General features: G+C 46.9%; 1 protein-coding gene across 1 annotated transcript; it reads right to left on the reverse strand.

Annotated features, from left to right (window-relative positions):
* Nucleotides 1-7,004: 7,004 nt before the first annotated feature.
* LOC101357154 (phylloquinone omega-hydroxylase CYP4F2-like) lies at nucleotides 7,005-23,150 on the reverse strand. Its single transcript, XM_004384521.1, has 12 exons — nucleotides 22,953-23,150; nucleotides 20,633-20,777; nucleotides 18,218-18,271; nucleotides 17,998-18,125; nucleotides 16,030-16,151; nucleotides 14,984-15,254; nucleotides 12,552-12,618; nucleotides 12,231-12,360; nucleotides 8,050-8,183; nucleotides 7,894-7,958; nucleotides 7,645-7,727; nucleotides 7,005-7,236 (listed from the first exon to the last, which is right to left on the reverse strand). The coding sequence occupies exons 1-12, from the start codon at nucleotides 23,148-23,150 to the stop codon at nucleotides 7,005-7,007; spliced, it is 1,629 nt and encodes a 542-aa protein (XP_004384578.1).
* Nucleotides 23,151-23,538: the final 388 nt, after the last annotated feature.

Genomic DNA, 23,538 nt, shown 5'->3' on the forward strand with positions numbered 1-23,538 from the left:
ACTGCTCTGACAGGGATCACAACAGAGGGTCCCGGACAGAGCTGGAGAAAAACGTAGAACAAAATTCTAACTCACAGAAAAAGACCAGACTTACCTGACAGAGATTGGAGAAACCCCGAGTATGGCCCCCGGACACCCTTTTAGCTCAGTAATGAAGTCACTCCCAAGGTTCACCATTCAGCCAAAGATTAGATAACCCCATAAAACAAAAAGAGAGTAATGGGGCACAACAGTCCAGGGACAAGGACTAAAAGGCAGGAGGGGACAGGAAAGCTGGTAATAGGGAACCCGAGGTTGAGAAGGGACAGTGTTGACCTCTAAAGCACAATAAATATATATGAAAAAAATAAATAAATTCATCCCAATAATTTATCTATTCTCGTACTATGTATCACACTGTTTTTTTCCATTTTTGACAATTTCATACAATGTCACAATAAAAATTTTTGTACATACTCCTATGTGCACAAAGGCAAAAATTTCTCTAGGGTATGCGCCTAGGTGTGAAATTTCTGGATGTTGACATATATACATATTTAAATGTCCTGAAAATATCTGGATTTATTATAGGCACTTGAAGTTTTTTATGCTATTGTACATGTAAACTTTTCTAAATATTTCACTTCTTATTAATTTGTTATTGGTGTATAAAGCTACAGTTAATCTTTGTGCACTGATTTTGAATGCATCAAACTTGGTGACAATTCTTACAAATTCTAAAAGTTGTGTGTAGATTCGTTTGTGTTTCTGTGTGTACAATATCATCTGTGGTTAATGATTTTTTTATCTTTCTTTTTAATTTTTATAACTTTATTCATTTTTCTTGCTTTACTGCCTTGGCTAACACTACTAATATAATATTGAAGAGAAGTAATAATTGTGGGACCCCATATATTCTTCCTGACCTAAAATGGAATATTCTCACACTTCAATGTTAAGTATGATTAATATAGGTTTATATGTAGATACAATTTTCAGGCTAAGGAGATTCCCTTTACCCCAAGTTTGCAATTTCTTTTTAAAGTCATGTTTTTCTATTTTGTTGAGTTAATATGATGGATTATGCTGGTTACTTTAAGGTTTCATATGAAAACTTCTAATATATGCAAGTAGAAGAAATATATAATGAACTGCTATGTCCCAGCTTCAATAATTACAAACACCTGATCAATTTTGTTTCTCTACAGCCTCTTCAGACTAGTTTCCTTTAGTATTTAAAAGAAAATTCCAGGTACTATGTAACTTATCCCATAATTATTTATGTAGGGGGTCTCAAACACATAACACCTTTTTTCTATAGCTACCATGCCATTATCACATTTAACAAATTAACAAAAATTCCTAAATATGTCATAATACCCCATCCATAGTCAAATATTGTGATTGCCACAAAAATGTCTTTTGGTAGCTCTTCAGTTGAATTCAAAATCCAAACAAGGTCCGCACATTAATTTAGTTATGTCTCTTTAGTCTCTTTTATTCTATAACGATAACATTTTCTTTTTTATTTGTGCCATTTCTTTGTTGGAAAAACTGAATCACTTGTCCTGTACAAAGTCCTTGTTCTTGTTGTTGTTAGTTCCCATCCAGTCAATTCAGACTCATGAAGTTACATGGTTTTACAGAGTAGAACTGTGGTCCATAGGGTTTTTTTCTAAATTTTATTTATTTTATTGTTGTTGTTGAGCATATACACAGCAAAACATACAGCAATTCAGCAGTTTCTACCTGTCCAATTTAGTGATGTTGATTCCATACTTGCACTTGTGCAACCATTCACACCCTCATTTTCTGAGTTGTTCTTCCCTCATGAACACAAACTCACTGCCCCCTAAGGTTCCTATCTAATCTTTTGAGTTGCTGTTGTCAATTTGATCCCATATAGATAGTTCTTAAAAAAGCATAATGCTCAATGGAAGACATTTTTTACTAGTTAAGCTAAACTATTATTTGGTTTTAAGATGACTTCAGGGGATATTTTTGGTTTAAGATTTAAAGATTTTCTCAGGGTAATAGTTTCAGGGGTCCCTCCAGCTTCCATGGCTCCAGAAAGTTTAGAGTTCATGTGAATTTGAAATTCTGTTCTGCATTTTTGATCTGTGATCATTAAGGTTTTGTGTCAACTAAGCTGGGCCATGATTCTCAGAGGTTTGGCAGTTATGATGTAGTTTGGCAGTCATACAATGAGGTAATCACCTCCATGATGAGATCTGATATAATGTGATCACCTGCATGATGGGATCTGCTGTGAGCCGCCACTCAGTTAAAAGAGAGTTTCCTTGGGGGTGTGGCCTGCATTCAATATATGTGGACTTTCTGGCAAAGCTTGCTGGCTTTTGCTCTGCTCTGTGTCCTGTATTCAGCTCATCAGCATCTGACCTCCAGTTCTTGGGACTTGGGCCAAGTCTCACTTGCCGATCTTGGATTCATCAACCTCTGCAGCTGTGAGCCACCAGCCTGCTGTCTGACCAACCTGAGTGCTTAACAGTTTGTGCCACCAGGGCTCCTACATATACGTATTTACACAACACAAAAATGCTTATGTCTGGGAATTGGGTAAATGAAACCATTTTTGAAACCAGCAGAGGGGTAGGTCTAAGGGTGAAATCAGGTTTAGTTTGGACATACTAAGTCTGAGATGCCTATTCAACTTCCAAATCGGGATGACCGTGGCAGTTGGGTAAAGAAGTTTATCATTGAGGGAGAGGTGAAGTCTTCTACTTGCAATGTTTTTGTTAGGTTAATTGAGGTCCTTCTGCTCTCTGTCCCACCTACATGCACGGTGGGAATGTTAGGCATACTATTGTTGTTGTTGTTAAGTGCCATCGAGTCAGTTCTGACTCATAGCGACCCTATGTACAACAGAACGAAACACTGCCCGGTCCTGCGCCATCCCCAAAATCATGGTTATGCTTGAGCCCATTGTTGCAGCCACTGTGTCAATCCGCCTTGTTGAGGGTCTTCCTTTTTTTCACTGACTCTCTACTTTACCAAGCGTGATGTCCTTCGCCAAGGACTGATCTCTCCTGATAACATCTCCTATTAGTACCCTTTATGGGTTTCATTTAAGGAGCGCTGGTGGCCCAATGGTTAAATACTCAGCTGCTAATCAAAAGATTGGTGCAAACTTCTTGTGTTGTCTCTATAATTTGTGGGTCAGTTCTGTTTCATCTGGCTCTTTCTCTTTCAGGCCACTAGGTAAAATTTGTGTGACTATGGGCTGCTTTATTTATGAATGGAGGTCCTCAGGTGGTGCAAATGCTTTGCACTCAACTAGTAACCTAAAGGTTGGCTGTTCGAACTCAACCAGTGGCATTGTGGAAGAAAGGCAAGGTGATCTGCTTCTGTAAAGATTACTGCCAAGGAAACCCTACTCTATAATGCATGGGATTGCCATGAGTCGGAATCAATGAGTTTGAGTTTTTTGTTGTTGCTGTTTGTTTTGTTTTTATTTGTTTATTTATGAATGTCAATGTTGATTGGTGTTGCTTCTGTCTGGTGTGTGTAGGTTTCTGTTTCCATCAGGTCTCTTTGTGGGCTTGTGGATCTGGTGGGCAATGACCATATCAATGATCATGAGTAGGGGGCTGGCAGGCAGTTGGAGGCCCCTTTCCCTGTTGCTGGATGTCCGAAAACCTTCCTTGGGGAGTCTGGGCTTTAGTAAATTAATTCCCTTTGGTCTGCTGTTCTTTGTTCTGTTTTCTCTCTACTCCTGGTATACTCCTGGAATAACCACAAGCTGTGATGAACTCTCCCAGACTCCAACACCCGTTGAGAAGTGCCCTCACACTTACACATCACAGACAGACACACACACATACACAGAGACACATATATACACACAGAGAGACACACAGACATACACATACACAGTTACTCACACACACACAGACACACAAACCTGGGCAGCGTCTGACCTGTGTTTGCAGGGCAATTCCTGGTCTTGGCCCAGAGACAGGATCTGCAGCCTGTCTGGGTGAGCTTCTGGGGGAGAGGCTCACCTACTCCACATGTTCCAAAGGGGGACCTCCAATTAATTTCCTGATGGTGTCCCATTGCACCCTCTGCCCTTCTCATAGGTGGACATTACATTTGCAATTTTTCCAGGGTACTATTTATAATCACAACTTCCAATTTTGTACCAAGCCTCCCCCCAGATGGCACTCAAATCCCAGTTCCCCTTAAGGAGTGGAAGACCTGGGGCTCAATGCCTGTATCACTGCATGACTGGTGCATTTTAGACACATAGTAAATATTAACCAACTTGCTTTACCAACCATATTTGCAAAATAATGCATGCTTGGGGGCCCTTCTCCCAAACACCCAGTGCACATTAGAATTTTAAATGTTCCGAGAAGTCCTGCAGGAAAGAAATCTACTTATTTTTGCTTAACTTAGGTCCCTGGGTGGCACCAATGGTTTGTGTCCACTACTAAATAGAAAGTTAGCAGTTTGAACCCATGCAGTGGTGCCACAGAAGAAAGGCCTGGTGATCAGCTTCTGTAAAAATTACAACCAAGAAAACCCTATGGAGCAGTTCCACTTCATAAAATGTGAGGTTACCATCAAATTGATGGCAATGGATTTGTTTGTTTGTTTGTCTTAGTGCTTAACTCAAGGATTCTAAACTTTTAAAACCATGGCTCGATTTTTTTCCCAGACTGCTATTAATAGAAGGTTTTGTGTAACACTGAATGGTAGACTTTACCCTTACACTGAATCTTTGGATTGGGGTCGAAGAATTCCCTGGGCCACTTATCCAGTTCTAGGCTCTGGGCCATCTTAGCATCAAAGGCACTTGTAGATTTCGCGTAACTACGGGTATATTCAACTTAGTAAATATTACACACAATTAACAAATAAACAAGATGGTTTCAGATGATAAGACCTATAAGGAAAATAAGTGGAGTAATGGGATAGAAATTAACTGGGAGGGGAGCAGTACATAGATAGTGAAGGAAGAATCTCTCTGAGGTGACATTTCAGCTGAGCCCTGAGTAATGAAACTCAGGCATGAAAGGTGTGGGAGAAGAGCATGCCAAGCACCAGGAATAGTACGTGCAAAGGCCCTGGGGAGAGCAGACTGGGTATAATATATGTTATTCTAATAGATCATCATGAGCCTGAATTGACTCAATGACAATAGATTTGTTTGCTTGTTTTAAATAAGAGACTGAGGGCAGTGGTGGTTCAGTGGTAGAATTTCCACTTTCTATACAGGAGATCTGTGTTTGATTCCCGGCCAATGCACCTCATGTACAGCCACCACCCATCTGTCAGTACAGGTTTGTGTGTTGCTAAGATGCTGAACAGGTTTCAGTGGAGCTTTCAGACTAAGATGGACTAGGAAGAAAGGCCTAGTGATCTACTTCCAAAAACCAGGCAAGGAAAACCCTGTGGATCACAATGGTCCAATCCACAACCAATCATGGGGATGGCGCGGGAGCAGGAAGCATTTTGTTCCATTGCGCATGGGGTCACCATGAGTTGGGCCAACTCAACATCAGCTAACAATAGGAGATCAGAATTGAGGCCAAGGTGGTGGAGTGCAGTGAGGGAGCAAGGATAAGCCAGAGAGGAGGTTGGAGGGGTTTGCAGGGGCTCAGTAATGCAGAAGCCCTTAGACTATAAAAAGAGATGATTATTTGTAGCAGGATCTTATTCTGGGACATTAACTGAGGTTTCTCTGGAGTCCCCATCCCTTGCACCTCCAGGTGCCCCACCATCTCAGAAATAAATTCTCCTATAACGCACTCCAGGGGGGAGAGCTGATTAAAGGAGAACCGAGGTTCAAATTCTTCCCTTTGAGTTCCAATCACACTTTTAAACTTATAGAGCAGATAATAGTCACAGGAGGCAGCATGCTTTGATTTGCAAGAGCCAGGATTTCTGAGAGGGTTAAAAAAAAGAAAAGATCCACTGCCGTGGAGTTGATTCCAACTCAGAGCGACCCTATAGGGTTTCCGAGGCTGTAAATCTCTATGGAAGCAGACTGCCACATCTTTTCTACAGTAGAGTTGCTAGTGATTTGGAACCACCGAGCTTTCAGTCAGCAGTTGATCACTTTAACCACTACACCAAAAAGGCCACATTTATTCAGCAGTGACTGCGCCAAGCAGAGCTCAGAGTCCTTCACATTCAGTCCCCAGGACCACTTGAGGTAGGTACTGCTATTATCCCCATTATACAGATGAGGAAACTGAGGTACAGAGAGTGAAATTCACTTGCTCAAGCAGTCTGACTCCACAACCCTGCCCTTGGGATTATTTTTTTTCAGTGGTCTGGCTTTGAATATTAAGATATCCTGCCCCCACTACCTCAAGATGAGCAGGGCTGATGCTGCGGGCCTATAATGGGAAAGAAGGAGGACCCTGGAGGGAGGAACGGGATGAGTCTCCCACTGACTCTCTTGTGAGATCACTGAGCACACAGGGGCTCAGTCTGTATCTGTTGGCCAGGCTGTCTGGGGACAAGGGGGCCAGAGGAGGAAGGGGCTCCTGAAGGCAGGGGAAGGAGATCTCCGGGGACTGACTGGGAGGGGCAGACATGGGGAGGGGTGTGGTCGTTGGCAACAGCAGGGAGGAAACTAAGAGTCCTAGACAGGCTGCCTGGGTGTGGGCTGCAAGAATCCTCTCCCCTTGTGTGCTGGGCTAATCAAGGGCCTTCGTTTTGGTGAATACTTGCAGCCCAGAGGAAGGCATCTGCCACTATGGATTCCCCTCCCTGTCTCAGGGCCGCAATCTTATCCTTTAAGTCCATCTTCAACCCTGGTCCCTTTCCTCCTCTAACACCTCCCATGGCTCCCTATTGCCCACAGGTTAATTCCATGGTCCGGCTCTGGGAGAACCCGTAGGCAGCGTGGGGGGTCTTGGGCTCAGAGAGGCCGGCCCCGACTCCACCCAGCCATTCCCACCCCCCGGGTCCCCGCGGTCCCCAAGTGCCCCTGCTGACTCCCAGGAAAGCTCAGGCAGAAGGGACAGCAGAGTTTTACTCCTGGGAGTCCGCTAAGGTAGGTGGGTGGGTGAGGGCGAAACTAAGGGGCAGGGCTGGGTGGGTTCTTTTTGCGGGCCTGCGCTCAGCGGCTCCACCCGCAGCCACAGCCCCGCCTCAGCGCGCAGTATAAGCTCTGGCTTCCTCCGGGGCGCGGTGTCGTCGGGCAGGAAGCGGAAGCGTAGCAGCGTGAGCGCCAGGGCCACCTTCATCTCGGTCAGGGCGAACGACTGCCCGATGCAATTCCTGCGGACCAGGCGGGGTCTGAGTTAGCCGAGGACCCTCATCCGGCTCCCATTGTGCCTGGAACCCGGCCCAGGACCCCCATCTCCGCCTTGATCAGCCTGAGGGATAAAAGGGGGCTGACCGCACCGGGATCCCCACGAGGTCTTCGCGTCTCCTGAGCTTAGCCCAGACTCCAACTGCCCACTCAGAACAGCAGATGGGGGAAGGGCTCTGAGCACCCGGGGAACCGTCCTTGGATCCCACCTCCTTTCCCCCAGATCCTTGCTTGTCCAAACCTCCCAGGGAGGGGAGGGAAGGGGGCTGGAACTTGGACCATCTGAAACTCCCCCCAACACACAATCAGACCTAGAGGAAGTTCCAGACGCCCACCCCCACCCCCGTCCTTCCTCAGTTACCAGCAGATCTCACCTGGGACCCGCAGAGAAGGGAATAAAAGCCAGAGGCGACCTCTTCTGAGTGTTTTCTAAGTCGAAGCGGAAGGGGTCATAGACCTGGGGGTGGGGAGACAGGGCTGCTGGGAAAGGTCTCCCAAGACAGACCACCCTGGAAAGGCAGATGTGCGTATAATGCCAGATGCGGTGTCTGATTCCCTGCTCGGGACCCCGCCTCTTCCCCAGGTTCCTGCAGTGGATAAGGATGGGTGGGGGAGGGTGGCACCTCAGGGTTCGGCCACACAGAGGGATTGTGATGGGTCCCGAAGATGCTGATGAGGCAGGTAACACCTGTGGGAGGAGGGGGCAGTCAAGACGAGATCTCCGCTGCCTGGTGGGCTTCCCTTCCTGCCCAGGACCTCCCCCTTGCCATTGTGGGCACCTTTGGGGATGACCCGGCCATCTGGAAATTCTATGTCCTGGGTACAGCAGCGCGAGACGGCGGTGACTGAAGGATGTAGCCGCAGACTCTCCTTGATGCACATGGTCAAGAAGGGCAGCTGGGCCAGGTCGTCCCTAAAGAGCCCCGGCCCCCCAACAATTAACCTGACAGCAAAGACTCCCCAGGTCCCTGCTACCTGGTGACACTTTTTTACTACCTCTCTGACCCTCATTCCTTATAACAAGGTAAATTCTATATTGGTCAAAGATTAAACATTAGATGAATAGATTAACAAAATATGGTATATACACACAGTGGAATACTATTCAGCCATAAAGAGAAATGAAGTCCTGATGCATGCCACTACTTGGATGAACCTTGAAAACATCATGCTGAGCAAAATAAGTCAGTCACAAAAGGACAAATAGGGTATGGTCTCACATATGAAATAAGCAAAACATTTGGAAACCAAAAATTACTAGTGGTTACCAGGGGTTGGAGGGAGGAGGACAGGGGACAATTTTTGCTTAGGGGACCTTGAGATTATGTTAATGGTGGTGAAATGATTTGCAAAAGGATAGCAAGAATGGTCACACAGCTTGAAGAATGTAAACAATGTTACTGAATTGTACATGTAGAAATTGTTGAGATGGTGTATGTTTCATCATGTATATTTTCACCACAGTAAAATTTAAAAAAAAAAAAAGATTAAGCATTAGAAAAGCAATATTACACAAGTACAAGAGAAAATTTACAGAGGTGTTTTAGCAGACTGTCTGAGCAAATCACAACACCCAAAAGCCATCCCTGAAAAGGTTGACAAATTTGCAGAAAAAGAAAATATTCTTTGTGGTAAAAAAAAAAACAAAAAAAAACCAAACCCATTGCCGTTGAGTGGATTCTGACTCATCGTGACCCTGTAGTACAGAGTAGAACTGCCCCATAGGTTTTCCAAGGAGCACCTGGTGAATTCGATCTGCCAATCTTTTGGTTAGCAGCCATAGCTCTTAACCACTATGCGACCAAAGGCAAATGAGTAAGAAACAAAGTAAACATATCCAAATTCTTCTCTTACTTAACATTGTACTAGAGATAGTAGCTGATGCAATAAGACAAAGAAAAAAAAGAGCATAGTTATTAGAAATGTGGGGGAAATGTATCTGTACTGGCAGATAGTGGTTTTATATTTGGAAAGCACAAGAGAATTGACTGGAAACTTTTGTAAACAGTGAGGATTCAGTAACCAGTTCCAGTTGCCATTGGGTCGATTCTGACTCCTGGAGACCCCATGTGTGTCAGAGTAGACCTGTACTCCATAAGATGTCCAATGACTGATTTTTCCAAAGCAGATCACCATGCCTTTCTTCCAAGGCACCTCTGGGTGAAACTGAGCCTCCAAACTTACAGTCAGAAGCTGAGTGTGTTATTTTCACCACCCACGGACACTAAGGATTCAGTGAGGTGGCTGAATTTTTTTAATCTGCTTCTTTTTGTATGACTGTTTATATTTTTAAATAGCTGATACAGTCAAATGGTTCAAATTTCAAAAACTATGAAAGAACACCCTTGTAGCCCAGCACCACATACATTCCCTCCCCACAGGTTGCCCAGGTTATTATTTCTTTATGTGTCCTTCCAGAGATGCTTTTCTGCATCTCAAAAAACTATGTCTACCTTCTCCTCACTTATCGACTATCTCATTATCCAACATTTTGCATTTACGACAATAGTAAAAAATCTACTATCCGACTATTTTTCACATTAGTGATGTATGTCTGGCAGCAACAAATGCCCAGGTGCGAGGCGAGAGTAACGCTGGATTTGATGGTTAAGGTTATGTATCACTTTGGTTGGGCCATGATTCTCAGAGGTTTGACAGTTACGTAATGATGTAGTCATCCTCTGTTTTTGTGATCTGATGTGGTCATCCTCCATTTTCAGATAATGCCAATTTTGCATAATAACCTAGTCTTTGGAACTTAACAATGTTAACAGGTGAGGAGAGGGTGTAGCAGCATACTATATACTATACCCACTGCTCTGTAGCTTTTTCATTTGAAAAGTATATCCATCTCTTCTTGTATACCTCCTTAAACTTGTGTCAGAATAGGGCCTTCACTATAAAATAACTTTCACATGAGTTCTTCTAGAGTTTTTAAGACTTCCTCTTTAAATTTTAAATCTTGCATTCATCTGGATGTTATCTTGTTATAAGAAATGAGCAGCAGATTGAATTAACTTTTTTCTAAGAAACTTCCCAATAATCCCAAGGGTTTTTTATTAAATGATCCACATTTTCCCCAACAGATATGAGACAACATCCTAAGCATTTACTAAGTTCACTGGGCACAAAATTTATATACATAAATCATAAATTTTTCTATGTCGATAACTGGTATGTATATAGTACTAACCACTTATAAGAGATAATAATACTAACTAGTAATAAAGAAAACAAAAGATGCTAATAATAGTAATATAAAATACCTGGATTAAATTTAACAAGACATGTGAAAGCTCTATATTCCAAATGCACTGATAAATCTCACTCAATCCAAACGAAATACCAATAGAAGATACTATACCCCGTAGTGACAAAAATATCAAATGATTCATTTAACAAAGCCTGCATAAGATCTCTAAGCAGACATTTTCTAGTCTATTAAGAGCTGATAAGGTTGTTTGAGTAGCTAGATATCCATTCTATATTCTGGAATAGTATGTTTTAATATCGAAAAGTGTTCTATTTTCTACAACTGTATCATATATTCAGTACAAATAAAAGTCTAGCTGATTTTCTTAGGAACTTGAGAAACTTACTCTAAATTTTTTCTGGAAGAATAAAAGATCTTGAAAAGCTAGGATAATTTAAAAATTGAAGATCAAAGACAGGAAACTTTCTACCAGCTTTAAGACCTATTACAAAGCTGTGGTAAACAGAACAGTGTGATACTGTTGCGAGAGCAGGATAATCAAATCAGGGGACAGACTAGAAAGCTAGAGACAGACACATGAATAGGTAAAAACTTAACATCTAGTAAACAAGGCAGTCCCACAGAACCCTGGAGAATAGATGGATAGTTTGGCTGTAAAAGAAAAGATGGATAAATTTGACTTCATAAAAATTAACAAAAAGTTCAAAAAAGTCAAAAGGCAATCTTTAGCAACACAAAACAGAAAAAGGATTAATTTTTCATATATAATGAATTTTTATAAGTAATCTGAAAAAAATACTTCCAAAAGATTACAGCCATTGAAAACCCTATGAACAGTTCTACTCTGACACACGAGGTCACCATGAGTCGGAATCAACTTGACAGAAATTGCTTTGATTTTTTGTTTGCTTGTTTGTTTGATACTTTATCTAACTAATTAGATTCTTCTGTTTCCCCTCCCCCTCTTTCTCTGTCTCTCTCTCTCTTTCTTTGGCCTTTGCCCAGACTGTTTCCTTGACCTAGAGCACTCTTTCCAATTGCACCTAAATGGTTACTAATAATCATTCCAGGTCTCAGTTGAGACATCTCCATCACGCCCCCAGCCTGGTTTCTTCTTTCTGAACTCCAGTCCTATTCATGTAAGCTGGGACTGTCCTGGCCTGTGACTGCTCCCACACCAGGCTGGGAACTCCTAAAACACAGGGCCTGGGAATGGGTCCTTCCTGGGACTTCAGCACACAGAAAGGAGCTGGGCACAGCATTTGGCATGGAGATTGAGTTGGACACAGTAAAGCAGTGTCTGCTGGGTGAGGACTGGACTGATAATAATGCAGGTGTTCCTGGACAAGAAATGGAAGACTTTTATCCCCGATGTCCCATGTGAATCCCTGGACTGGACAATAGAATAGAAATTGGGAGACAGGAGAAGGGCAAACATCCAGGGGAGTAAAGACCTTTGGAAAAAAATGTGATTTCAAGGAGAAAAACAAGGGGAAGGAGGGGATGTTCATTTACTGAACACGTACTAAGTGACATCCACCCTCATACATTGTCGTTATTCTCCCAACAGACCAGGTCTTCCTGACCAAAATCCACAACCTTTCCCCTCCTGACCAGGCCTGCATCTGGCCTCTGCTCCTATTCTCACTAAGCAATTAGGGCAGAATCAATAGAAAGACCTTCCCCCATCCCCACGAGAGCCAAGGAAAGGTGCTTGTGGGACAAGTCATGAGTGTCTGCACTCACCATTCAATCTCCTCTGCTTGGCGGTCCCTCAGGAGCTCTCGGACCTCCTGCCGGCAACGCTCCTGGTATTCTGGGTGCTTGGCGAGGTTGTATAGAACCCAGGAGATGCCACTGGCTGTGGTGTCATAGCCTGAGGGCAGCCAGACGGATTTGGGTCACTGGGCTGCTTCAGCACCAGAGGACAGACAGCTCCCTTGCATTGAGGTCCTCAAGGAGGATGGAAGAGGGTAGAGAAGAATACAGCTGTCCAAGGTCCACCCACCAAGTCCCCGGGAAGGAGAGACTCCTGCCCCCAATGCAATCCCATGCTGGAATCCTCACCTTCAAACATGAAGGTGTCGGCTTCAGCTCGGATGTCCTCGTCTGACAACTCCTTCCCATCTTCATCCTGGAGAGAAGGCAAGATCACCATTATTCCTGAATCACATCAGCTCTAAGGGTCCCTGAGCCTAACCTGCAGAATCATATACAGTGGTCGGGTTTCAGCGGAGCTTCCAGACTAAGACAGACTAGGAAGAAAGGCCTGGATATCTACTTCTGAAAATTAGCCAGTGAAAACCCTAAGGATCACAACAGAACATTATCCAATGTAATGCTATAAGATCAGTCCTCTAGGTTGGAAGACATTCAAAATACACAGTGGCCACAACAATGGACTCAAACACACCAACTATTGTGAAGGTGATGCAGGACTGGGCAACATTTCGTTTTGTTGGGCACGGAGTCACCATGAGTGGGAAACAACACTCCAGTTGAGACCATCTGCAAAGATTCATCTTCCATCTAGAAATCCAAGCCTACCCTGCAGTCCTAGACCACCCCTTTCTCACCATCTCTAAAGCCCCCCCACCCCACAGGCCTCCTCCCTGTTCTCCTTGCCATCTCTTTTATCCCTAGTGGGAGAACTGAATGCTCCATTAATATTTCCATGTTTCTCCATGATGAGGGCTTTCTGAGAAAAAAAAAATCACCGGCAACCTTGTTGTTAGGTGCCCTCAAGTCAGTTCCAATTCGTAGTGGCCCTGTGTAGAACAGAATGAAACACTGCCCAGTCCTGCTCCATCCTCACAATCACTGTTATGCTTGAGCCCATTGTTGCAGCCACTGTGTCAGTCCAACACATCGAGGGTCTTCCTCTCTTTTGATGACCCTCTAGTTTACCAAGCATGATGTCCCTCTCCAGGGACTGGTCCCTCCTGATTACATATCCAAGTATGAGAGAAGAAGTTTCACCATCCTTGCCTCTAAGGAGCATTCTGGTTGTACTTATTCCAAGACAGATTTGTTCATTTTTCGGGCAGTCCATGGTAGTATATTTGATATTCTTCACCAACACCATAATTCAAAGGCATCAATTCTTCTTTGGCCTTCCTGATTCATTGCACAGCTTTCGAAGGCAACCTAGGTTATGTTGAACAACAGCTATCCCTGGATGTTAGAGACTGAGGATTGCTCCAGAGCCATTTGCTCACAACCTAGGGTAGTAAGTCCATACACTCCAGTCTTATCTCCCTGAGAGGTTTTTGCTTACATGTCAGGGGTTGTAAACCTAGAGACTTTGCCCTCTCTCTGGAGAGTATTTGTTTATACTCCAGAATAAAGGTCACTACCCCTCTCCCCTCTATGTCTTTGAAGAGAGGAGGGCAGATGTGCCACCTGTTCTACATAAACTAAAAGACTGATAATGTTGGGATCATCTCCTATGGTGCAAACTCTGTGGCATGTAGTTGAAAAATTGGGCCCACGTCATGTGGGCCTCGGAATAGTTTGGAAATGGGGAACCAGCACTATGATGCTGCTATGGATGTTGTTATTACTGTGAAATAAATGGTCTACTCTGATTTAGGAGTCTAATATAAAATATATAAATACATGTATACATATCCGCTACCCATCTGTCAATCTGTTGTACTGTGGTGACTTACGTGTTGCTATGTTGCTGGAAGCTATGCCACCGTTATTTCAAATACTGACAGGGTCAAACGTGGTGGACAGGTTTCAGTAGAGCTTTCAGACTAAGACAGACTAGGAAGAAAGGACTGGCAATCTACTCCTGAAAATCAGCCAGTGAAAACCCTTTGAATCACAATAGAACATTGTCCAATATAGTGCTGGAAGATGAGCCCCCTAGGTTGGAAGTCACTCAGAATACACAGTGGCCACAACAATGGACTCAAGCACACCAACAATTGTGAAGATGGCACAGGACTGGGCAACGTTTCATCATTCTGTTATAGATAAGGGTTATACATATGAGTAGGAGTGACACTAATAACCACTATGAAGAAGAGAAGACCATTGCTGCCAAGTCGATTCTGACTCATAGCAACCCTATAGGACAGAGTAGAACTGCCCCATAGGGTTTCCAAGGAGCGACTGGTGGATTCAAACTGCCGAACTTTTGGTTAGCAGCCATAGCTCACCGTAGCTCTCAACCACTGCACCACCAGGGCTCCATAACAACTATATTATATGTTATATAGTAAATAAACACACACACACACACCGTGGCTGTGTAACTTACTAGTTTGTAAGTAGAGTAAAATCTCAGGCTCTTCGCAGTTTCATATTTAGCGGTCCCTGCAGGTTGCATTCCATAGAGTCATCTCTAAAACACCTCATACATGGCCCTCCCTTCTTCAAGAACCTTCCATAGCTCCCCAGTACCCTATAGATCACATTCAAGCTCCTCTATCTGACATTTGAAATTGAGATCTTGCCCACTTCTCAAACCAGAACCTACAGGCGCTCACCTTGCTCAGCAAAAGCACATCAATGAAGTCCAAAGTCTTGGTCTTGGTCTTAGCCTTGAGGAAGCCATCAGCACCCTGTTTTGAGAGGCTACGGCGCCGCTCCTGGATGGCAGCATCTGTGAATTCATGCACTAGGCTGCAAGCCCTGCGGAAGCGCCGCCCATCAGGAGTGAGGTGATACAGGAAGTCAAAGTGCAGGAAGATCTGCTCATTTCGTTTCACCACAAGGGCACTGAGCTCCAAGATGGTAGCAATATATTTGCTGGGCTTCCTGCAGAACAAGGGCAAGAAGGAAGGCAATAACTTCACATACTGAAAGCCCAGGGTACATCTCCTACCCAGGAGCCAGCCTCTACCTCTCATCATGAAACTAAACATCCAGGAGAAGATGGCCCCAAAGATGCATGGTGGGAATGAGCCAGGAGTATGACTGTCCACATTTTCTTCTCTTCCCACATCCTCATCCCTGGGAGCTGCCTGCAGTCACCAGGGAGAGCTTGGAAATCATGCTCATCATCACTCTCACCAGCCCCTTCTCCTTCCCAAACTGTTCATGCAGCTCACACTTCATCCTCTCCCAACTTGTCCATGGGCCCAGCCTCCTGCCTGATCTCCTCTATCCAACATCAACACCATTCAGTGACTACATGATAGTCTTCCATAGACACAGATTTCTAAAACTCAGCTCTGACTATGTTCAAATGTCTGCCATGGCTCCAGGGAGACCCCAAGGTGAAGTCCATACCTCTTTAGATAGCTTTTTAATATCCTTAAGATCTAGCCCCTACCTCCCTCTCCAGCCTCATTTCCAAGGTGGCCCCTCACTGTCTGTGACACATGCTCTGCTCATCCTAGCCTTCTTACCTTTACTCAAACATTTCTATCTACCTGAAAGGACCTTTCTTTCTCTCCCATTCCCTGTTCTTCAATGCCCAGCTCTGATCCACCTCCTCCAGGAAGGCTCTTCTGATTGCCCTGGTCAGTCCTCCCTCTCCTACTCCCTTGGGTCAATGATCCAAGTTCCCAGATCCAGGCTTAGGACTCACTCCTGGCAGTGGCTGTCAAAACCGAAGACACATTTTTGCAGACTGTCCAGGGTCATGAGGCTGATGTGCTCAAACATGTCCAGACGGGTGCTGCCACAAGACACCAGGTGCTTCCACTTGGCCTGGACAGAAAAGGGGGCAGAGCTGGGACTGGGATATGCCTCCTCTGGGACCTCCTCCCCAGCCCCAATCACCAAGAGGAAGTCCAGCCAGAACTCAACCTCCTGGTCCTCCACCCAAGGCACCCATCCCCAGGTGGACCAGGCTTGGGTGGGAGCAGAAGCTGTCACGATTAAGATGTGAAGACCTCATTGCTGGAAGTCAAGACACCTGTGTTCAAGTTCCAGCTCTGCCTCTTAGGCTTTATGTGCCCTTGATCAACTCATTGTCTCCCTTTGGGTCCCCACTGTTACATGTTCACTAACAGTTAAGATGACCTTCCTTGATGTCACATAAAGCAGGTTGGAATCCCAGCTTCACCACTTACTAGCCCACTTACTAGCTGAGTGAACTTGGACAAGCTGCCTAATCTCTCTGAGCCATAGTATCATCATCTGTAACGGAGCAAAAATAATCATCTCTGCCTCATAGCATTGTGAGAATTGAATTAGTCAGTATATGTTATGAAATGACACACAGTTTCTAGCATATTGTGAGTGCTCAATAAACACTAGCTTGCATCATCTTCATCATCATCATCCTTATTCTAGATCAATTGCAAAAATGTCCCCTACATCAGGAGAGGCTGTCCTCCATGGGCCCTTAGCGTCCGTGTACATTCTTCCTGGGTATAACAAGAATCCAAGGCCTTTATGCTCTTTATTGGGCCATTTTTCAGACATGTGATTGCAACGAGCAACCTGAGGGATGAGGAAATATTGCCCCTTGGACAAAAATCAGGCTTGGTTCTGCTTACTATGAAAGTTGCAGATTCCCTAAGCTCACTGCTGCTTCCCAGTATTACAACTTACTGCATCCATCTAGGCCCACCTGTGTTGCTGCCATGGGATTTGGGTGGTTTGGGGAAAAGATTCAAACAAACATGAGCTCATGCTGCCTGTGTGCTGTGAATAAAAAAGTTCTCTGTCTCTGACACAGGAAACTCCTGTCTTCTAGTAGAATCCATGAAATAGTAACAAGCTAACTTATCAGCTTGCAAATCCCGGACACTTCTTTCCTATTCTTTACCTGTCCCTATATCCACTCCCTTTGCAATGAGACTTTGCAGCAGCTTCCATTAGGAGGTGGCACCTATTCCCCCACCTTTTGGGATGGCCATGGGATTTGCTGTAGCCAACAGAACCTGGTGGAAATGATGGTGTTATAATTCTAAACCTAGACCTCAAGAGGCATTGGAGCTTAATCTCACTCTCTTGGAGCCATGCCTTCACCATGTGAACAAGCTTAGGCTGCCAGCTTGAGTGTGAGAAACCACATAGAGGAGACCAGTTGTCCTAGACGAGGTCATCCTAGATCAGCCTGCAGCCAGCCAAGCCCCAAACATGTGAAAGAGCCCAGGCTGGATCAGAAGAGCTGCCTACCTGATCCATACCGGACCACAGATGCATAAGGGAACCCAGCCAAGACCAGAAGAATGGCCCAGCTGACCAGTAGACTCATGAGCAATAGCAAATGCTAATTATTTTAAGAAAGTGAGTTACGAAGTGGTTCGTTACTCAGCAATAGCTACTATAAAATTTTCACCACTATCATCAACACTGTATCAGGATTCAGAGAGGTGAATATAGGCACTAACACATTCTAAGCCAGGAACATTATTTCCTTTTGTCATCTTGAACACCGTTCAAAGTGGAGTTCATTATTCTTAATTTACAGATGAGGAAGCTGAGGCTTAGAGAGGAAGAGCAATGGCCCCACAGCCACCAAGCAGAGCCACGACTCCAGACCAGATGTTTGTAGCCCCTCTCCCCAAGGCTCCATCAGGGACTCTGTGTTCATGGGACTCACATGCATGATGTTCACACTCTCGTTGAAGGTTTTCATGTAGGGCTTCAGGATGTTGAAGTGGAAGGCAGGTGTCAGCATGCGGCGGTGGCGGCTCCACTTGTCACCGCCACTCAGCAGGAGCCCATCCCCTAGTAGGGGCAGCCATGGGCATTGGGCAAGGGTAACACCTTCCTCTGAACCCCAAGATTGTCCCCAGTCCCCTTCACCCATAGTTACTCACCCAGCCAGCACTTCAGGAAACCGTAGAAGACCACTTCCTTTGGTGCGATGGCAGCTGATATGAACGAGTGCCATTAGGGGCCATGGAGAGGGGTAAGGGAGGGACTCTGGGTGGGGTGTGGGCTCCCAGCCAGGGGTGTGCACCCCCCTCGAAGCACAGTACAACAAGAATGGGGCTAAGGGCAGAGGAAACAGGGAAGAGGCAAGGGCAGACCAGAACAGGCTGAAGAGGCAAAAGTAGAGCAAAGGCAGAGCTCACAAAGACACTCCAAAATGCTAGACACACCCTAACATGGCACAAGACATTACAACATGCCTGGACTTGTCTCCTCCACATCCAACATTTCTGAAACACCGAGAACAGCCCAATACCCTACAAAATGCATCACATGGGCCGAGGACACCCTGGCATGGCCCAGTCTGCTCTGACATCTCCTGACACGGACCTGAAACAGCTGATATGAGACCAACATGTCCCAACATGGCAACAACATACATGGCACACCTTGGCATGTCCATAACATGACATAACATGCTCTGACACGGAGCTGAGATGGCTGACATGACCCAAGAATCTGCTAACATGCCCCACTATGGCCACAACAAACCAGACACAGACTAACATGTCTGTAACATGACATAGCATGCTCTGATATGGACCAGAGCCATCTGACGTGACCTCAGAATATCCCACAAACAAGTCCCAGACAGAATTTAAATATGGTCTCATTAATATCCCAGATATGGCCCAGGTGTGACTGGACATACCTTAGACCTGTCTCACACAAGATTAAAATAACCTCCCAGACACTTCACAGAGGACCCTGGGTCCCAGACACAGCCCAGCCCTGACATAGACAAGCCCAAACATGGCCCCAACATGACCAACAGGACACACAGACAATCTCAAATGGCATCTCAGACAGACCCCGACAGGCCCTGATGTCCTGGGCTACAACTGAGCCCAGATGTGATCGAGACCATCTCCAAATGGTCCCAGGTGCAAACATACACCCGAAGTGGGCACACAGCAGGAATCATACCCAAACCTGCTCTAGACATGACCAGACATGACCAGGGTCAGGCAGTTGGGTCCAGGTGCATCAGAGGCAGCAGACCCTCCCCACAGTTCTCCTGTCTGCCCACCTCGTCACCCACCAGCTGAAGGCAGCACCAGGGCTCAGCGTCAGCAAGCTGTGGGCAGCAGTCATCTAGTAAGAGACTGCCTAGGACCTGAGCCCAGGTCTGTCTGAATCTAGATCTTGAGTTCTTAGGCACTGAGTTGCTTGTGTCCCCAAAACAACAGCTCTGAGAGCCCTGTACCCACCAAGACTGGGCAAGTAGAGTTTCAGCAATTGTCTTGGGAGGTAGTGGGAATTAGTGAGCACTCTGGGGGAAAGGCGAGCTTTCTTATTGGAATGGAGCTTCTTGGATCATCATTTACAATGTGAGGAAAGAGTTTCCCTGAAGGTAAAACTGACAAGGAAAGTAGAACCAAGAAATGAAGACAGATTCCTGGTGGCATTGCTTGAGACCTGGATTGAGCTGTGCCTGAAGGCCACCCTCCCTGGACTTTTCAGTCAATAGATTGTCTTTCTTTGCTTAGGCCACTCATGGTTGTGTTTCCACCACTCACAGCTGAAAGGGACCTCAGCAACCGAAGAGTCAGCTACCTGCCCTGAGTCACTGAACAGGTTAGTAACAGAGACAAGATCTTTGTCGGACACTGCCCATTTGCCTGTCCAGGGTGCAAAAGGCAGAGGGCAAAGGAAGGGAGCAGAGATGAGGTGGGGTATCATAGGAGAGATATCTGGGGTCTGGAGCAGGGGAGGAATGAACTTAGGATGGACAAGTCACAGGATAGGGTAGAAGGGACTGACCCACCAGAGGTGGACGTCATGGAAGTAGTTGCCCGGAACCCTTCTCATAGTGCTGCAACTAGGGTGGGTGGGCAGAGGCTAGGTCTGGCAGGAGGCTCAGAAGCTACCACTGCCCACCGCATCACCCTGCCCTAGCTTAAAAACTTCCTACACAACATTCCACACCCAGTTCCAGCAACCATACCTCCAGGAAACCTTCCAGTCTGCCCCAACAGAAGCCTTTCTTCTCCTCTGGGCTGCCCCGACCCATGTCTCCCTCTGGCCCCACTCCTGACCACATTAAGCTGGGGGTGTCTCTGTCCAGATCCTCCTCCCCATGATGGGGGTTCCTCCATGATTGGACCCTGGACTGAGAATACAGGGGGAGTTGCAGATGGGGAGATGGAGGCTGGTGAATGCATGAAAGAAAAAGAAGGCTGAGAGAAGAGGGAAAGGGGCTGGGGTCTTGCAGGAGCCACCCAGAAGCTGGGGGGCAGAGGGGCACTAGCCCTTGGATGCTGCCACACCACCCACCACCACAAGCTCTGCATAGGTACCTGAGGCATTAACAACAGGCCGAATGATGTCAGGGTGGCACAGAGTGATGATGGGTTTGATGGGGCCCAACCAGCTCTTAAAGCCCTGAGGGTAGGTGGCCACCAGACGAGCCACTTCCGTCAAACCCTCCTCTGTGGGGGTGATCTGCAAACAACCAGGAGTTGTCACCTCTCCAGAATAAGCCACAAGCATCCACCTCTTCTCACCTTCCAGAGGTGGCACAGCCTCTGCTCTGAATGATTGTCAGGATTCTGCCCTGAGGGAGGGACTCCCTGCTTCCTCCTCCTCGGTCCAAAGGAACAAGGGTCCCTCGGGGGTGGGAGGGTCCTTGTGGCAGTCTCCAAGTCCAAGGGTGTATCCAAGAGTAGAGGGGAAAGGCACACTCTCTAGCCACAGAGCTTGGCTCAAGCTAATGGGTTTTCTCATCCTGAGTGTGGCCGCAGCAGAGAGGACAGTCACAGGGAGAGGTCCCTGTGGAGACGTCTGCAGACAGCAGTGTGGTCTCAGGGCTATAGCACAGGGTCCTGTTCCCACATTCTCTCTGGGCCCTGGTAGCCCACACTGCAGCCTCTGGGTCCACCACCTGGGAAAGTCTGCAGACCTGGGACCTTCCAGCCTCGCATGCCTCCCAGGAGCAGGCATGAACTCTGACTGCCCATTACACTGCAGCTCCCCTTGATGGAGCACCTCCTGTGTGTTCGGTGGTCACAGGTGTGTCTGTAACATCCTCTCCCTGAACCTATAGATGGGTCCCTCCATGGTGCCAAGGGCAGGTAGGGGCTGAGGAGTGCAGAGACAATGAAGAGGAGGAGGTTTCTGGTGAGACATCTCTCAGGTCCTTGGGACACCCCAGCAGTCTGATCCTGAACCCCAAGACTTTTCTTAGGGTCCTCGGGAATCCCTGGTAGCAATGACCTCTGGGACATCCTGGGACGCCCTGCCCATCCAAGCCTAACTGCTTAGACATCTTCTCAAGACTCCTAGGGACACCCTGTTCATGCCTGACCCCCAAAATACCCCCTAGGGTTCTCGGAACGCTCTGGCTGTGCCTGACTCCCAGCCTTCTCCAACTGCTTTCACCTAGTGACCTGCTCCCTGCTCCCCAAGAAACCTGAGACAAGGATTCAGTGTGCTTCATGGAACTGATCCAGAGAGGGAGAGTGACTAGGCCAATGTCACATAGCAAAAGGGGTTGGAGGAGAGGTAGAGTGATCCAGACCAGACCAGCCTCTCACAGGCCAAGCCATAGGAAGTGGAGGCAGGACTGCAGGTGACCTATGACATTCCTGCGGCCTCCAGGGCCCTCTGAGGACACCCCAAAACCCGGAATCTCGGGAAACTTCATGGTGAGCTTGGGAGCATCCCATTCTGAATTAATTTTACTTTAATGAGCAGCAGAATTGAAGGTAGCTCTTCTCCAAACTGCTGTTCTCCTATCAGCAGAGGGGGAAGCTGGAGAGACATGCTTGTCCCCAAACTGGTCTGGGGAAGGGGAGAGGCTAGGGCCTGTCCCTTTGGCCTTGAGAGCCCAAAGGATGTGATGGTCACCCAGACCCAGGATGTGTCCTCAACCACTGGGTCCTTGAACATTTATTGTTCGAGGGCTGGGCACTGCTGTTAGAGTTCTGCCTTCTAGAGCTACAATCATGTGGAAGAGATGGATGATAAACAAATGACTGGAAGATTAACCATTTAATTACAAGTGTGAGCAGGGCCACAGCAGATGTAAAGGAAGGCTTCTCAAATGGGGTCCATTGGTAATCTTGGGGGTAGAGGGCTAGCTAAGAAGAGGAAGGGGCCCCAGGAAGGGATGGACTGGGGAGACTGCCTGCACGTCTCTGGCCCAGCTGTGTGCCTGTGGGTGGGAGGAGACAGTGGGGGAGCTACAGCCCTCACGGGGGGGCACTGGCCAGAGGTCAGCAGAGGTGGGCCCAGCAGCAGGTGAGGGACCCTGCACTGTGCCCCTGATGACACTCCCTGTTCAGGGTGAGACTGTGGGAAAGGCAGGAGGTCCGGCTCTGTCCAGCCTGCCCTGGGAACCCCCCAGGGGAGCCAGAGAGCACTAATGGAGGAAACATAAGGAGGAAAATAACCCAAAGCAGGCTGGGGTGAGGGAGGAGAAGAATGAGAGAAAGAACTCAGTTATGGAGGAGGGCAGAGAAGAGAGAAGTGGACCTGGAGAGTGAGGGAGGAAAGAGGGCTCCTCTTGGCCTCCCTCACTTCTCTGCTGTCCTAGACCCACCCACCCCTCTCCCCCAGCCCCCTGACCCTGATTGCCCTGGTCCTGACACCCCAGATCTGTCTTACTGCCCCACTCACCATGCCTAGGTGCCCCAAGAACCAGTTCCGCATTGGAGGCTGCGGGAAAAATTGGAGACGGTGGCAGTTGTCATAGAAGGTGTAGGTCCAGGCCAGGACACGGGCCAGGAGCCAGGAGGTCATGGCCAGAAGCAGGATTAGCCACAGGGAGGCTGCCCCATGCCAGAGTCCCAGCCATGACAGGTTGAGCAGTAACATCCTACAGGCCGATGAAAAAGGGTGCTAATGGTGAGCTGAGGCAGAGGTGGGATGGGCACAAGGTAGAGAAAAGGGCCAAGGGATTCCCCAGGGACAGGGGAGGGGGCAAACATGGGTAAACTTGGGGCCAGAGAGTGGAGGGAGGTCCAGGGAAGGCCAGGGGAAGAGGTGGGGAGACAGAGAGAGAGAGATGGAGCAAGAGGTGGCTGGCATTCAGGAATTCCTGTCCCAGAAGCCCCAGGGGGGTTTCAGAGGATCCAGTTACTCATTAGTCACTGTTCCTGCACCAGCTTGCTCCTTGGAGTCACCCAGCCGTAGGTAGCACACCTCTCCCCAAGACCAGAACCTTCCCAGCCCTGCGGTGCCCAGCCTGGCACCTTCTGTCCTC

This window comes from Trichechus manatus, unplaced genomic scaffold (assembly GCF_000243295.1).
Source record: "Trichechus manatus latirostris isolate Lorelei unplaced genomic scaffold, TriManLat1.0 scaffold00122, whole genome shotgun sequence".
Taxonomy (NCBI): Eukaryota; Metazoa; Chordata; class Mammalia; order Sirenia; family Trichechidae; genus Trichechus; species Trichechus manatus.